This window comes from Cynocephalus volans, chromosome 5, assembly GCF_027409185.1.
Source record: "Cynocephalus volans isolate mCynVol1 chromosome 5, mCynVol1.pri, whole genome shotgun sequence".
Taxonomy (NCBI): domain Eukaryota; kingdom Metazoa; phylum Chordata; class Mammalia; order Dermoptera; family Cynocephalidae; genus Cynocephalus; species Cynocephalus volans.
Genome location: NC_084464.1, coordinates 49304772 through 49320129, shown reverse-complemented (window position 1 = coordinate 49320129; position 15358 = coordinate 49304772). Strand labels below are relative to the sequence as shown.

Sequence of the window (15358 nt, the reverse complement as noted above, 5' to 3'; positions counted from 1 at the left end):
GGGATCAAGGCAGATGGCCTTGCTGCGGAGAGGGGAATTGATGCCAAATTTAAACACAGGGAAAGATCTGTAAAGGCTGCATACCTGCTTAGTGTGTTGCTGCCCAAGTGCTCTGTAACATAATGAGACTTCACCTTTTAAAATATCACAAGACCATTTGAACGGTTCCCAATGTATTTGATGCCAACATCTTGCTTAAGGAAGGGGCTGTATTGGAAAGAGTCACTTTCAAAAATATAAGAAAACTGCCTTTTTTCCCAAGGGCTGTTTGGCCTGGACAAAATTTTCTCATATACCCACATTGAAAACATAAAATGAAAGAATTTTCACTAAATTGGACTGTGTAGTATGAAACTAGACCTTAAGCCTAGGCCAAGTGATTGAATAATCTGTAAAAGATTGCTTGGGCAGTGTTTAGCCCATGTAAGAAAACCAAGGAACTTAGAAAAATAGATTTCATTGAAAGCAGGAAATGTGCTAATTATAAGTTGTTTTTCCCCCCAAATGTGATAATGTATGCAAAAACATTTTGCAACCAGTGAGGTCTGTGTGAATGCAAGGTGGGATTATGATTAGTTGTTCACTGTTCATTCCACACTCGGTCTCTGTTGAATATTACAGTGGCAACCATGCTATTTGGTAGTATGGTATTAGCTTTTATGTTATCACCTAAAACTTGAAATTAAAAACTTAATCCCTCCAGGGAGTGAAAAGATGGTCTCAATTAGGTGTTAAAATTTGATAGTTTTGTATTGTCTCAGAATTTTAAAAAGTTTTGCCAAATCTAGCTATCCATAGTTATATCCTTCAGGCATATTCTCATTGATATTTCTCCACTTTCAAATAACTTACCTGGATTATACTGTATCAAAGTTAAGATTTGACAGGTGAGGAAACTCCTTTTATTTCCTCCTTTTTCAATGAGCCAGCCTACACAGTGGAGCTAAGGTGTATACTTTGCTACCTTCCCGCTTTTTTCCATCCTGCGGCTTCAGTGACTAAACACAGAAACTGCATGTTCCAGACAACCAAGAGCTTGTGCTTGCCTTTTCCTTGGCCAGCCACAAAAGAATATTATTAACCAGTGCCATTGTTTCTTCCTCTCTTAGAGAAATCACCCTCCACGCACCAGATGTGAGGGATTAAACAGTATCAGAAAGTACACAGACTCTCTGATGTCCTCTGACTAATGTATTTCCCAAGAACCCATTCCATCTGGTGAGCAGCCTGAATTTCTCTCCTCCTGCTATTAGAAGAAGCCCGGTATCCCCTTTACCCTGAGAGGCTGTGGCCCACTTAGAAGCAGGGCCCCCGTGGTGGCAGCTCCTCGGGAGTTCTCATGTCTGGAATCTGCAGGACAGCCACCTGTCTGCTTCACGCAGTTCTGATAAAACATTGTTGCTTGGCTCTAGTCTCCTGCAGAGAATCTCATTTTGGACTTGCAGTCCTCCCATGGCTCTTCTCAGCTGGACCTTGCTCCCCATCTGGGGATGAAGCTACATAATTGAACCCTGTGACAGCAGACAATAAGGAGCCCTCTCATGTTGGGAAAATCCTAGTTTCTCACCAGTAAAGTTGTTTCTCTGAACCTGTATCAGTTCCTTCTGGCAGCTTGGATGTGGCGTTTGTCTCCTTGCTTCTCCTTCAGAAGAGTGAGGGGAAAGCACTGTTTCCTTTCGTGACTACAACTTCTTACCTTTCTCCCTCACCTTCCCGGCTGTTGCATCTGTCCTTCTGTGTCATAACCTCCAGTCCCTCTCTGTTTTGAAAGTTAATCTGCCCTCTCTGACCCCACTTACCTCCTCAGCAGCCCAGAAGTGGTCAGCACTTTTTCTGGCCCTTCTGTCCTTGACCCTGCACTGTATCCTTCTTGTCACTGTCAACTGCACTCCAGGTACCACTGCCGAGGAGAGTTATAAACTATGCTGATTATTCCATCTTTGCAAGGCCCCTTCCCTGCAGCTCTGCTGACCCCACTGAGTCAGTTCCAAAGTCTGTTTTGCCTTGTCACCTTGTCACAGGACTCTTGGCTTCTGCAAACAATCTTCTTTCATGCTTGAATGAAAAGATGGCCGTCCAAAGGGAGCTTTCCCACCATCCTGTTCTTTACTTCATTGTCCCTCTGGCCCTGCAGCCACCACAGTGGCACTGCCATCCTCATTACTATAACATCTACTCCTCGTGGAGTACCTTTTCTGTCTTGTGTACTCTGCTAGGAGCTTATTCTACGCCCTTTTGGTTCCAAGTAACAGAAACCAAGTAAAGATGGCTTAAGTCATAAATAGTGACTTTAAGTGATTGGGAGATTTCTCATGGAATACTAGGGCAGAAACTCTGATGGCTCTCATAGGGACTAAAACCAGATGTTGGAATGTGTCAGGAGCCCCAGCAGCCCTCTCTTGGCCACACCATCTGTCATCTCTGCTTCTTGCTGCAGATGGCTTTCTTTGCTTCTTTGTGCCTACAATGAATCACCCCAGAATGCCTGCCTTTTCATCTCATTTTAAGTGAACAGGGCCAATTAAGCTAGAATCTTACATAATTCTAAATTTTTGAGAAAGGAAATCTGATTACCCAGCATGGGTCATGTGGCTTTCTAGGATGCCATTGGGTCTACAGGACAAAAACTGAGCTCAGGAACCTCCCACATCCACCTTGATGTGGGGCTGCAAACAGCTCTCAAAGAGAGGAGTTACCGAGTAATGTACAGACATACCAAAAAATCTTCTGCTGCATATGCTATAGCAGAGAATTATAAAATGTTAGAACTAGAAGAGCCCTCAGAAATCATTAAGTCTAGACATTTAATTTCACAGGGATGAAACTGTGAAATATAAGTAAAATAAGTGCCTTGCCTCATGTTACTTAGTTGGTACTTGGTAAATATTTTTTGAATTGTTGAATGGAAGACAATTATTTCTGAAGAACTTAATGGATCTTTAACAAAGAATAGTCTATAAATTTTTGAATTCAGGAGTATCTTTGACTTTAACTGATATCCTGGCAGTTGATCTTTCTTTAGTTGTTTTCATCCAAATGAGAAAATTCTTAGCAACATCAACAGTGTAGCCCCAGGTCTTCCAGTGTAGTCTCCCACAAGATGTGTAGTTAGAAACAGGCAAAACAGGCACTTGCTCCTGGTCTAAAAGGTACCAGTTCACTGGAGAAGCTGTTGATCTCAACTGTTCTACCTCAGCCATTGTTCACAATCTGGCACAGAATTAATCCCCTAAGAAAAGGATGAAAAAAATGCCATTCAGCACAACATAGTTTGTCATCGCATGCATAATGCAGACTTTCCAATTAGAATGCTACAATTTGGAAACTTTCTTCACAGACTGATGAGAGAGCAATTATTTTAAAGAAGGGAAAACTCAGCCCACTGGGTTTGCCTCCAGTCACTTCTGACTCAAGCCACAAAGACAAGAGTTTTGAAAACATATTCGCTATTGAATTTTGTATCAAAACACCAGCAAGGAGAGCAATTAGTTGCTGTAAACTGAACCCCTGGTAATCAATGGTATGCAGCCAGCCAGATCATTTATGGAAGATGTAAGCAAAATCACATCTGCTAATCAATTTTTTAAAAAAACAGCATTTCGCTGCTTTTAGGGAAACTCCACAACGAGAATAAGGGAAGATGGAGGAAACAACATTTAATGTCACCAGGCATTCATGGAGTGCTCATTAGGTAGAGAAGTTTGTGGCAACAACTAAACACAGACCCGATCCGCATCAATAGATCTTGGCTGAGCGGCTTCCTTTATTCAGCCTCTTTTGAAAATGCCTTCTAATGTATGGGTGGTATTGTGTGGTGGATGCATATGGGGTATGTTTAAGGAGTTCATCTCAGTGAAGGTCATAGGGAGTGTATCTGTCCTTGGTGAGCTCACTGCAAACATTCTCAGCCAGATTACAAGTCAGAAATAGCTCTATGTTGTTGCCAGTACAGAAACATAAGAACAGACTTTGCAGGCAGGGAAAGAAGTGAAGGGAGTTGGTGGGTTTTTCTGTGGTACTTTATTAGAATAAAATTTCTCTCCATGGAAAAAGAGAGATTGAAACAATTTTTCCTTTAGTGTCCTCAAGCTGCACTTGGCTTTTTTCAGTCGAATCAACAAAGGGATTTTCATCCCTGGCTAAGCCTAAATTCCAAGCAAATAAATGTCCTGGCTCATGATTAAAATCCCTCTTAAAAACTCTACAACGTAGGTGAGTCTGAGCCCTAGGCTTGATAAACTGAGATCCAGCAGTGTCCTTTTTCCACTCAGGAGTCACCATGACGCCACATTTCCATTCCCCAGAGACCCCTAATAGAGGAATAGAGAGGAGATATGTGCACTTGGATGCTGTTCAGAAAAAAAGAACTTAGGCAGGGAGAAATTATTGAGGTAAAGATCGATAGACTAAGCTAATAAAAATTAATATCTTCAACATGCAGACTATGATAGGCAATGGATTAATATCCTTTAAATATAGAGGACATTTTGTAAGTTATTAAAAGCATAAATATAAGTAGAAAATGTACAAAATGTTCAAGTTCAATGATAAGCAAAAAACTGAAAGTTAATGAGATATATTTCATCTCTCAAATTAATATTTTAAACATAATATACAGTATTGGTGATTATGCACAGAAATAGGCATTTGTTATACACTTCAGATAGTATGAGTATAAATTGATATTAGCTTTTGTTTGGGGTTGGGGAAGGAGAAGTATATAGTTATTTTGTAATACATATCAAAGCCTCAAAATGTTTACATGCCCTGCTGTAGGAATTTCACTTACAGAAACTTTCAAAGGCAGTAATCATAGATTTAGCTAAGAATGTTCATCATAGAGTTTCATAACAGTGAATATTATCAACCATCTAAGTGTCCAGTAATAAGACTTATTAAATAAACTATGGAAATATACTATGAAGTCAGTACAAATGATGTAGAAGAATATTTGATGATGCAAAAAGGTATTCATAGTAGACTATTAAGCAAAAGAAGCAAATTATGAACAATATGCACTATGTTTATGTGATTAAACAGTTCCTGGGGCCTGACTGGTTAGATCAGTTGGTTAGAGCATGGTGCTGATAGCACCAAGGTCCAAGGTTCGATCCCTATACTGGCCAGCTGTCAAAAAAACCAAAAAACAAAACCCTAGAATTAGAGATGCTATTCATTTAAAAATAACAGTTCACTTTGAAACAAATTGGAGAACGTTATAGAATAAGCTACTTACAGGGCATGACATGCACAACTTTAAGAATTCTTCTAATATGCTCTCACTCCAAGAACTCTACTAGAACATTTATGATACTAATAATTGGTCTTCCTTTTATATCTTCTCTGTATTTCATATCCTCAAAGTAGTCTTTTTCCATGAAATATTTTGAGATCTGGTTAGGTACTATCCCAAAAGGGACTGATTGTTTTCCTTTGGACACTCTATAGAAACACTAACTCATGATTATCTAGAAGGGTAGGGTTTATGACAAACCTGGCTCTCTATAAATAATCCAAAATCCCATTGAGGAAAAGAGCCTCAACATTGTCTCTGAACGAACCTGATACCAGAGCTGTTAAATGAAGAGAATGATTAACTTGAAGCTTTTTAACTAGTTTTAATCTACTCTTACAGAGTTATGGATTATATCAGCCCAGAACATATGTGGAACATACATCATGAACAGTGAGCCTACATGTTTGAGTAGCATTTTTAAAAAGAGAAAGATTAAAGGTCTTTCTAAAAGTTTTATAATCTGAATGAGATGCAAACATAGAAGCAAAAACTACATTTGAAAATTACTCGGAATAAATGTAAGTTAGCATAGGCTAACTGCATAAAAGTGCTGAAAGACTAGAATAATATTCTAGGAAATGACTAATGGAGGAAATCATTCACTTATTAGGCAAATTGGCATAATCTAAGAGTAGAATTATTGGAAACTTAAGAACAATGGGGTGAAATTTTTTCTGATTCATTCAAGAGTACTTTGAGAGATTAAATACTCAGGTGAATTAAAGGGAATCAGTAGGTATGATCTGTTTATGCTTTCCAAAAGTTTTTAACAGTTTTCTCTACTTAAAGATGAATTTTAAAATATTAGATAGTGTGGGTTCTAGTCATTGATAGTAAACATAATTACAATTGAAAACAAGGAATGGGAAAGGGAAACACAGGAGCAATCCTAATCCTCAATAATAGCTTTGTAGGTGACACGAAACTGAACTTGTGCAAAGGATTTTCATTGATTATAACTGCAAGATTAAAGGAAACTAGCATGAACTACTTTTATAGAGTGATAAGTTACGAGTTGTAAATTATGACCCAGATACATATGAGGGTACTTCAGAAAGTGGAGTAAAGGAAACAGCAGGTTTACAGAAATGGGCTTTGGGTCAGGATACCATATTGGAGCCCTATATCCACCACTCACTAATTGTATGAGTTTAGACAAATTACTTAAAAGCTTTAACCCTCACTTTCAATATCTGTAATTTGATGAGAATAATAGTGCTTGCTAAGAGACTATTTAGAAGGATTTAATAAGATAAATTGTATAGAGCACTTAACACTGTCTGATACACAGTAAACTTTAACTAAACGTTGGCTGTCGTGACCATTATTATTGCAGTTGTTACAAGGAACGTATTTACTTAGCAAACATTCACTGAGTGTAAACTGTACGCTGTGCCAAGTACTGGGCGTAGAAAAATCAGTTTGACATAGGCACTGCCTCCAATGAGCTGTCTATTCCAGCTGGTAGAGGAAGCAAACACACATGACCAACTATAAAATAATAAGATACATATTTTGTATGGGAAGGACTTTTAAGGCTGAAATCATAGAAAACAATGATTTATCTCCCATGTGACACTGTCAGAAGCAAAATGCTGATCTTCAGATTCTGAGCATTGCAATAATTCTTATTTTTTAAATCAAGGAATAATGCACATAGAGTGCACAGATCTTTTGCATATAGCTCGATAAATATTTCCATGCATCTGTACCTGTGTAACTACCACTCAGATCAAAATTAATACATTTCCAGCATTCTAGAAGGTTCTCTTATACTCTTTCCCAATCGATATCTACCCCAGAGGCAATCACTACTATGATTCCTGCCTCCAACAGATAAATTTTGTCTGGTTCAAGCTTCATGTAAATGGAATCATACAGTTAATGCTTAGGTTTTTATCTGGGCAGAAAAGGGGAATAAGAAAAATAGGACCAAAATAATTAATTTCTAAATAATGACTAAGAAAGTTTTACTAATGAATATATGTTTGCCTGTATCTCCAAATCAGGTGATCTTACCAAAGCTATGCAAAAATTCTGGTGAGAAAGAGAAGGAATCTAAAACATGGTAATAATGGTCATGAGGGCATGCTGGTTATCAGCAATTAGAAAGTACAGATTCCCCCCCCCCCCCCCCCCCCGTGAGCAGTGGTCTCAAGGATGTGACCTTTGGTCAGCCAAGTCAACTGGAAATGACACCTTGAAGAAGCAGGAAGGAGGATTTAGGTCCATCTCCTCCTCCTAAGCCAATCTGGAGAACTTTGGCACTAGGGAGACACAGGCTGCCCTAGGATTGGGTGACTTATGAAATAAACTTCTGAAAAGACAAGCCTCTCACTGCAGACTGCGCCTATTCTTTTCCTTCTTTCTTGAGATTCTCTTTCTTTCTCCAGTCCTGGAAGTGTGGTGAGGCAAAGGAGGCCTATGGGAGGGAGATAGTAGACATACATTCCCCTATGCCTGCAGCCCAAGGAAACAGCCAGTTAGAACATTTACAGCAATCCTGTGTTTTTCCCTTTGTTCAGGTTATTACTTTGGGATTGTGATGATCGAAGCTATAGCTACTACGTTGAGGTTTCTACCAACCAGCAACAGTGGACCATGGTCGCTGATAGAACTAAAGTCTCCTGCAAGTAAGTTGTGTCTTTTCTAGAATTTATTCCAGTGGAAAAGACAGTATTTCTGATGGGTTCAGGGGTTCTAATAAAAAATCATGGAATCACCAAATTATATTCTTATTTGGAGGTTGAAAACATTGCAATGATCCTTTACTTTAGTTTTGACTATTAAGTACTTTTATGAGAATTTACTTGATGTGACCAAACAAGCTCTATCTTGTGGTTTGAACTTGACTCAAACTTTTGAAAATGATATATGTACCTAAACAGGGGGAAAAAGATATGAAAGATATTTTCCTTATGCAGTACTCTCTCAGGCCCTCCCCCCACATCTCATAGTATCCCTTTAGGATTTTTTTTATTCCTTAGAGAATTTTTCTGAAGTGATATACACCTTAGTAGTTATTCTGGGGCTCTATCCTACTCCCTACCCTCATATCATTTCAGGGGTAGCTTTAAATATTGATCTCATCTCAGTGTTAGCTACACTGTTGCCTAAACTAAAGAAAGCCTTGTACCATACATTCTCCATAGGCAAACGGAGGTATTTAATGCATATGGCATTGGGGTATGAGCTCACCTCATTGCAGGAGAAGCTAGGAGGAAGGATTCTTTGGGTTCTGACCAGCATAGAATCATGGAACATGGAAAGAGCTAAGTGCCTTTTGTGTAGAGCCAGATTCTCTGGGAGGCCAGGTAGAGCAAATGGCTATTTCTTTTTAAAATTGAGTTATAATTCATACACCCTGAAACTCACCCTTTTAAAATATAGAATTTAATGGTTTTTAGTGTATTCATTCACAGAATTGAGCAGCCATCACTACTATTTAATGTCCAGAACATTTTCATCACCCCAAAAAGAAACCTCTTCCCCATTAGCAGTCACTCCCTGTTTCCTTCCAACTCCCCCAGCCCCAGCCTCCAATCATCTATTTTATGTTTCTATGGATTTGCATATTCTGGACATTTCATATAAATGGAATCAAATAGTATGTGACCTTTTGTTTTTGGCTTCTTTCGCTTAACATAATGTTCTCACAGTCATCCATTTTGTAGCATATATCAGAATTTCATTTCTTTTTATGGCTGAATACTATTCCATTGTATGGATATACCATATTATGTTTATCCATTCATCAGATGATAAACATTTGAATTGTTTCCACTTTGGGGCTATTATGAATAATGCTGCTATGAACATTCCTGTAAAAGTTTTTGTGTGAACATATGTTTTCAGTTCCTTTGGGTTTATACTAGCAGTAGAATTGCTGGGTCACGTGGTAACTCTGTGTTTAACTTTTGAAGAACTGCTGTACTTTTCCACAGCAGTGGCACCATTTTACATTCCCACCAGCAATGTATAAGGGTTCCAATTTCTCCACGTTCTCACCAGCACTTGTTATTGTCCATCTTCTTTGTCATAGCTATCCTAGTGGGAGTGAAGTGGTATATCATTGTGGTTTTGACTTGAATTTCCCTGTCGGCTAATGATGTTAAGCATCTTTTCATGTGCTTATTTGGCCAAGATTTCTTAACTGCATTTAATGATGGCTTATTTGATGCAATGTCTGACACTATCACCACTGTTATTATAGCATGTTTGTGTAGGTTAATACCTGCTACTGTAACGAATAAGCTTCAGCATTTCAGTGGCTTAACCCAGTAGTTTGTTTCTCAGTCATGTAACAGTCAGTGTGGGTGTTTCAGGTTGTCCAGTGGCTCTTCTTTATAAGTGACTGAGGAACTCAGGCAATTTCGTTTTTGTGATTCTGCCCTCATCTAGGCCCTCATCAGCATCATCTGCATCTAGCTTGTAAATGGGGAAAGGACAGAAAGAAGGTATACCTGGTTCTGAAAAGCCTTGGCCTAGATGTAGTGTACGTCCCTTCCACTCACATGCCATTGGCAAGACTAGTCACAGTGCCACACTAGATGCTAGTGTAGCTGGGAAGTGTAGTCAGCTCTTGGCTGGACAACCACTTCATAGTGGAGCACAAATCTTGTGGTCATCTCTGCCGCAGCATAAAAAGACTAACAATTATTTCCTAATTAGTATTCCAGTACTTTCATATATTTTATCTCATTCTGTCCTGAATACAAGACCCCGTGTGGGATACTGTTCTTATTTTATAAAAGAGAAAATGAACCTCAGAGAGATTAACTGTCTTTTCTTAGCAGAGCTAAGAGTTAAGCCCAGGGCTTTTCCCACTTTATCAGACTGCCTCCTAGTACCCAAAGCACTGCCAAAGAGGGCTAAACCAAGCTAGATGATGAAAAGAGGGAAGCAAGGTGGTTAACTTATTTCCAAACTCCTAGAACACTTTTTATACAATGGGAAGGCCTCCAAGGCCCGTGAAAAACCACCCATTTGTCTTTCCAGAGTCTTTGCTTATTGAGTATACAGCTCCCAGACCAGACTCTCTTCTTTCTCAAAGCTCATCAACTTTTACATGTCTTACAGGTTACCGCCACCCCCTCTCTGTCATTTCATGTGTTATAAACTGGATTCCTCGTCTCTTTCTTTTGTGTCCCCCTGTTGAAGGTGCTATATACAATGTGGGTTTTTAGCTGATTGACTGACTATTGACTAGGTACATCTTGTAATGGTTTTGTATTTAGTTAAATGGGTTTTTTCTTGATTCAAAAACCATTCACTTGTTAGATCCTCTCCTAGTAGCTTTGCATTAAGGCATCAACATCTTTTTCTTTCTTTTTTCTCTTTTGTTTCCTTTAGTTGGTGGATTAATTTATATGTTTCTAACTTTGTATTTTAGCACTTAGATGCTACAGCAGGTATGTGTTTTACAAATTAATAAATAATACATTAGAAGAACAAGAATAGTAACGTGAAGGCAAGTGCCTGTTAACCCTCTAAGAATCAATGGAACCAAAGGTTATTTTATGTTTATAGGCATAACCTGAATCTATTGTACCTCCCATTTTCAAGTTAGGCCTTAAGAAATATAGAAGATATGCAAATGGTAAAAGATGAAAGGTTTTCCTTTTTAACTAATATACTGCAGAGCAGACCTCAAGAGAAGATTCTATTAGCTTCAAGAATTGTAGCTTGTATTTTATTGAAACAGTGTGAGTCATGTTATAAATGAAATAATATAGAATCTTTAAAGATCATAGCTCTGCCTCTTCATAGCATTCTACATGGTCAAGAAATGAGAACACAGATTTTTGCTGTCCTCTGAAAAATTCCTAGGGAATAAGATTCTCCAGTTTTTCTGTTTGTCTTTCTGCTCCTGGGGTAGGATATTTTCCTTTATAGCTCTCCTAAGTCCTTTCTGCTATAGTTTGAACTTTTCTTGTTTTGCTTTCAGGATAAAGGGTCATTTTCTATTGTAGATAACACTGCTTTTGTGTTGACTAATTTTTTAAAATTACTTTTTACATCTCTTCACATAATCTAATCCTGTACTCTTAGCCTTATTTCAAAAGACCCCACTTTCCATTGTTGATTCCTTTACTCTGCTGTCCTCTAAATCTGTTTTTGACATCAGTTTTTAAATTATAAATACAAAACATGCACATGGAAAATTAAACAATACAGAAGGATATAAATGAAAAGTAAAATTTTACCTTCCAATCCTACACTCCTGAGAGGGAACTACTTTTGACCTTTTTTTTTTTTTTTTTTCTTTTTCTTTGGTTTTTGTAACTTCTCAACTATAAATACTATTTTACACATCTTTTTATTAATTTATCAGCTTTATTAACTTCTTGATATAGAAAAATGAGAACTTTAGCTCACATAACTACTCCTCATTTTTGTTAGTTACATTTTCCTTTTTAGTTCTGCTATTATTTATCTTTTAACATTAAACAGTATACTATAACCTCTATTTTTTGATCCATCAGTTATAGACAGTATTTCTTAACTCCCTACTATATTGATAAAGAAATTACTACCCCCACATTTTCCTCTCTCCTTCCCCTTTTTTCTTTCTAGCTTCTGTTAGCTGTCCTACCATATAACATTGTAAAGATTTATGATACTTATTTTTGTTCTATAACTTATCATTAAATCTTCCATGTGTTAACTATAAATTGATCCTGAAAAGAGAAAACCACTAAGAACTCATTATAATATTTCGATTATATAAACATTGTTCATGACAGATCTAATAAGTGGTTGTATCTACAGTGAGGGAAATGCTGTTCTGTGTTACTAAACTTGAGCCCCTCTTAGAAGAATTATTCAGAACAAATAGATTAGATTTTCTTACAAGTGCTCAGAATTATTTCACATGTTAAATAGCTTCATATTAGCCAGCTTTTCGTTTTTCTAAAGTTCCTAATTGCCTCGTTTCCTGTTACAGATGCTTCTGAAGCATAGTGTTTGTTCATTGGTTAATTTTGAACAGATTGCTTCCTACACCTACTCTACAGCTGTGACCCTAAAATTTCTTTTTCTTTTCTGTCTAGGTTGGTAAAACTGATTTTTGGATTTCTTTTTCTTTTTGTGGAAAGTGGGTAAAGGGTTAACAAAACCTTTTTCTCATTGCATGAGATACTGACCTTGAGCCCGGTTACATTTCTAGATCTGTTCCCCTGAAAACCTGATAGAAGTGGAATGTCAGCTCTATTATTAAATAGCATAGCTCATGATAAAAATTATCCCTGATTGGTAAATCGCATCTGGCCTGGTAAAGATCTGGTCAGAAGCCATAGCTTTGGGCTTCCCTAAGTGTGGTGGCTTTTGTAATTGGGCTTGTCCCTTGTGATTCTGAGATCTATGCTTATGGAGCTGTTAGAAGAGATAGTAGTTTCTTTTTGCAATGTGAGGCTTCTAAGCCAAAGTGGCCCCACACCTGCCCATTGTTGAGTCGTATATACTCTTACCTGAGCTCTCACCTGCAAGCCAAAAAGAATAGCTCATGGACTGTTGTATATTCTGCTACAAGGACTCCCACTGGGAAGAAATGCCTGGTGCTGCCCAGCTGTCTTGCTGTGTTTCTTTTTCTCTCTCCTGTGTGAATCTGAAGCCATGTGTGCCTTGTTTGGGTCTTTGGAGTCTGAATATTTAGTTAAGAGTATTGCTCGTGGCCATTGCACAGAATAAATCTGTAGGTAATTGTTTTCAGAAAAGGTATGTGGAAAGCAAATTTCCTGAATTCTTGAATGTCTGAATCATAGGTTGAGTATAGAATTCAGTTCCTTCAGGAGTTTGAAACCTTGGATTTATTGCTGTCTAGCAACTAATGTTGCTGATAAGAAATCTGATAGTCTAATTCCTATTCTTTGTAGCAATTTGTTTTTCTTTGTAGAAGCTTTTAGGATTTTTTCTTCATCCTTGGTGGTCTTGGAGAGGTGATGGTTGAGGTCACTATCACTTTGGCAGACAGAATTATTAATCAGTGGGACACTGACACAGTGAAGAAATGGTTTAAAAAAATGAACACAAATGAGGCCAATATGTGAGGGATTACACTCTGTCAGGAAACAAGACAGCTACATAACATGGCAGGGATGCTGCCTGGAACAAGGAAGGAAAGGAAAATGATTGAGTCACTAGGGATTCTCACTGTGCTTTTGAGAATTCAGGTTCAAAATGGCAAACATTGTAGGCACGTTTACCTTTCTCCCTTCCTAGAAACCACTGGCATGCCACCAAAGAAATACAAAGGGAATACTTTCATAAAGGTGTTGCAAACTGGAAGGAAGAGCGTTAGCAAATCAAGAGATTTTGGTGAATTTCTAGAAAAATGATAGATGAAATATTACTCATTCATAAATTGAGGAGAACTGGGCAGATACTGAAGCAAACAGCAGAATAGATGACAGACACCCCTCACCTAGCTACATCACTGTGGACTTTAAGACCACCAAGGATGAAAAATAAATTTTTTTCACTTGGCAAACATTTTGGCAAATATAAATGATTAAATATAATGAATTGAGTAATGAAAATTTTCTTTTTCCACTTGAGAATTCTGTGGCTATAGTCTAGAACCACCTCATCTTTCTAGCTTTTAGCTTCTAATTTTCTCACAAACTTTCTATCTGCCTGCCCGATTTGCCATCCAGATTCCCTTCTGAATAAATTTTTTTCTCCAACCTAAGTGTTCATTAAAAATGATGTTGCAAAGAGTTTTTAATAACTTTAAGAATATACTTATATAATAAGATTTTTTAAAGCAGTGTACAAAATTATAGAAGTATTATCACAAGTAGGAAAAAAAAAAGAAAGAAAATTAAAAGTAAATATGCCAAAATGTTACTGTTTGCCTTTGTGTAGTAGGATTATGGAAATTATTTCTCGTTTTCTTCATTTTTGACCAAATTACATATATTTCTTTTAAAATCTAAAAGAAAACTTTACTTGAAGAATTTTTTTTCTTGCTGCAGCCATAAATATCTTGTAGTTGTTTGTCCTTGCCATTATTTGAATAGCATATGCTGGCAGAGTGGCATGGTTTATTCACTGCCAGCAATAAGTCAAAGAAATTAAATAAGTGCTGTACACAGCAATATCCCAACAGCTCTTCAGAACCTTGACAGCACTTACCCCAAGCACAAGTTATGCTTCCCTGAAAAGGACACTTGAACTGCATTTTTCTTAGGCTTCTCCCCATGGACCCCTTATAGCCCAGTTCTCCGAGAGAACTTCCTTTTACCTTTCCCCAGGATTCCAAAAGTGCATTTTCGTCTGGGTTTCTCCTCTCAGAGGGGCCTGGCTACTTGGGTGCACCACCTTGGAGGAGTTTCTGTTGCATCCTAGCTTTAGGAAGCTCCTCCCCTGTGCCTTCCCTGAGAAGCACCTTGACAGTCTCTGTGTCACCAGGAAAGACCTGTGTGGGGTCAGCTCGTCTGCTGCTTGGTCTGCAGCATGTTTATAATTTGTATCTGAGAAGCTTTGTGTGTCCCCTTGCTCAATATACTGTCACTTAGTCCTGGGGAAGGGCAACATCCTGTTCTGGGGTCTGTTTCTGTAGCTCGTGCTATTTTATTCACTAAGAATCTAGGAAGAGGAGTCATGTTTCTTCTTCTCAGTGCTGCAATGGCTGAGGACAATGGGATAAATTAAAGGTGGAGAGTTACAGCCTCAGTAAACTCTTCCAAAGTGTAGCAAGATTGAAAAATGGCACATTTAAACCTAGACAATTTACTTTGTCTGTGATTTTCTGCATCTTCTTTGCCATTGTTGGTGACAAAGTTGAGAAAGCTTTCTTTCCGCCTGCTTTGTTTCTTAGCCTGACACTTAACAAAACGAAAACCTTGGATGGGTTCCAGAAGATCGCTGCTAACCTTGTAATTTGGAAATTGGGTGTAAAGGGCTCGGTGTCACTAATGTGATGCAACAGAAAGAAAACAGGTTTTAAAGGAGGAAATGTCTTTACCACCAATACTACTGATGAGAAGTAGTTCATAGTTAGTGTCAAGTTTTAATTTTCAGGAAGGGATTGAAGCTCTTGACTGTCACACAGATCCTGTG

General features: G+C 38.0%; 1 protein-coding gene across 3 annotated transcripts in view; it reads left to right on the top strand.

The window, feature by feature from the left end:
- The window catches only part of BTBD9 (BTB domain containing 9), a 419154-nt gene that overhangs the window by 327378 nt on the left and 76418 nt on the right, over positions 1 to 15358 (top strand). For 2 of the 3 annotated variants that reach the window (XM_063096890.1, XM_063096889.1), the window contains one exon: positions 7822 to 7929. The exons of the other annotated variant lie outside the window; for it this stretch is intronic. In XM_063096890.1, the coding sequence (XP_062952960.1) occupies positions 7822 to 7929 (108 nt within the window). The remainder of the gene's footprint in view (positions 1 to 7821; positions 7930 to 15358) is intronic. 3 annotated transcript variants of the gene reach the window in all.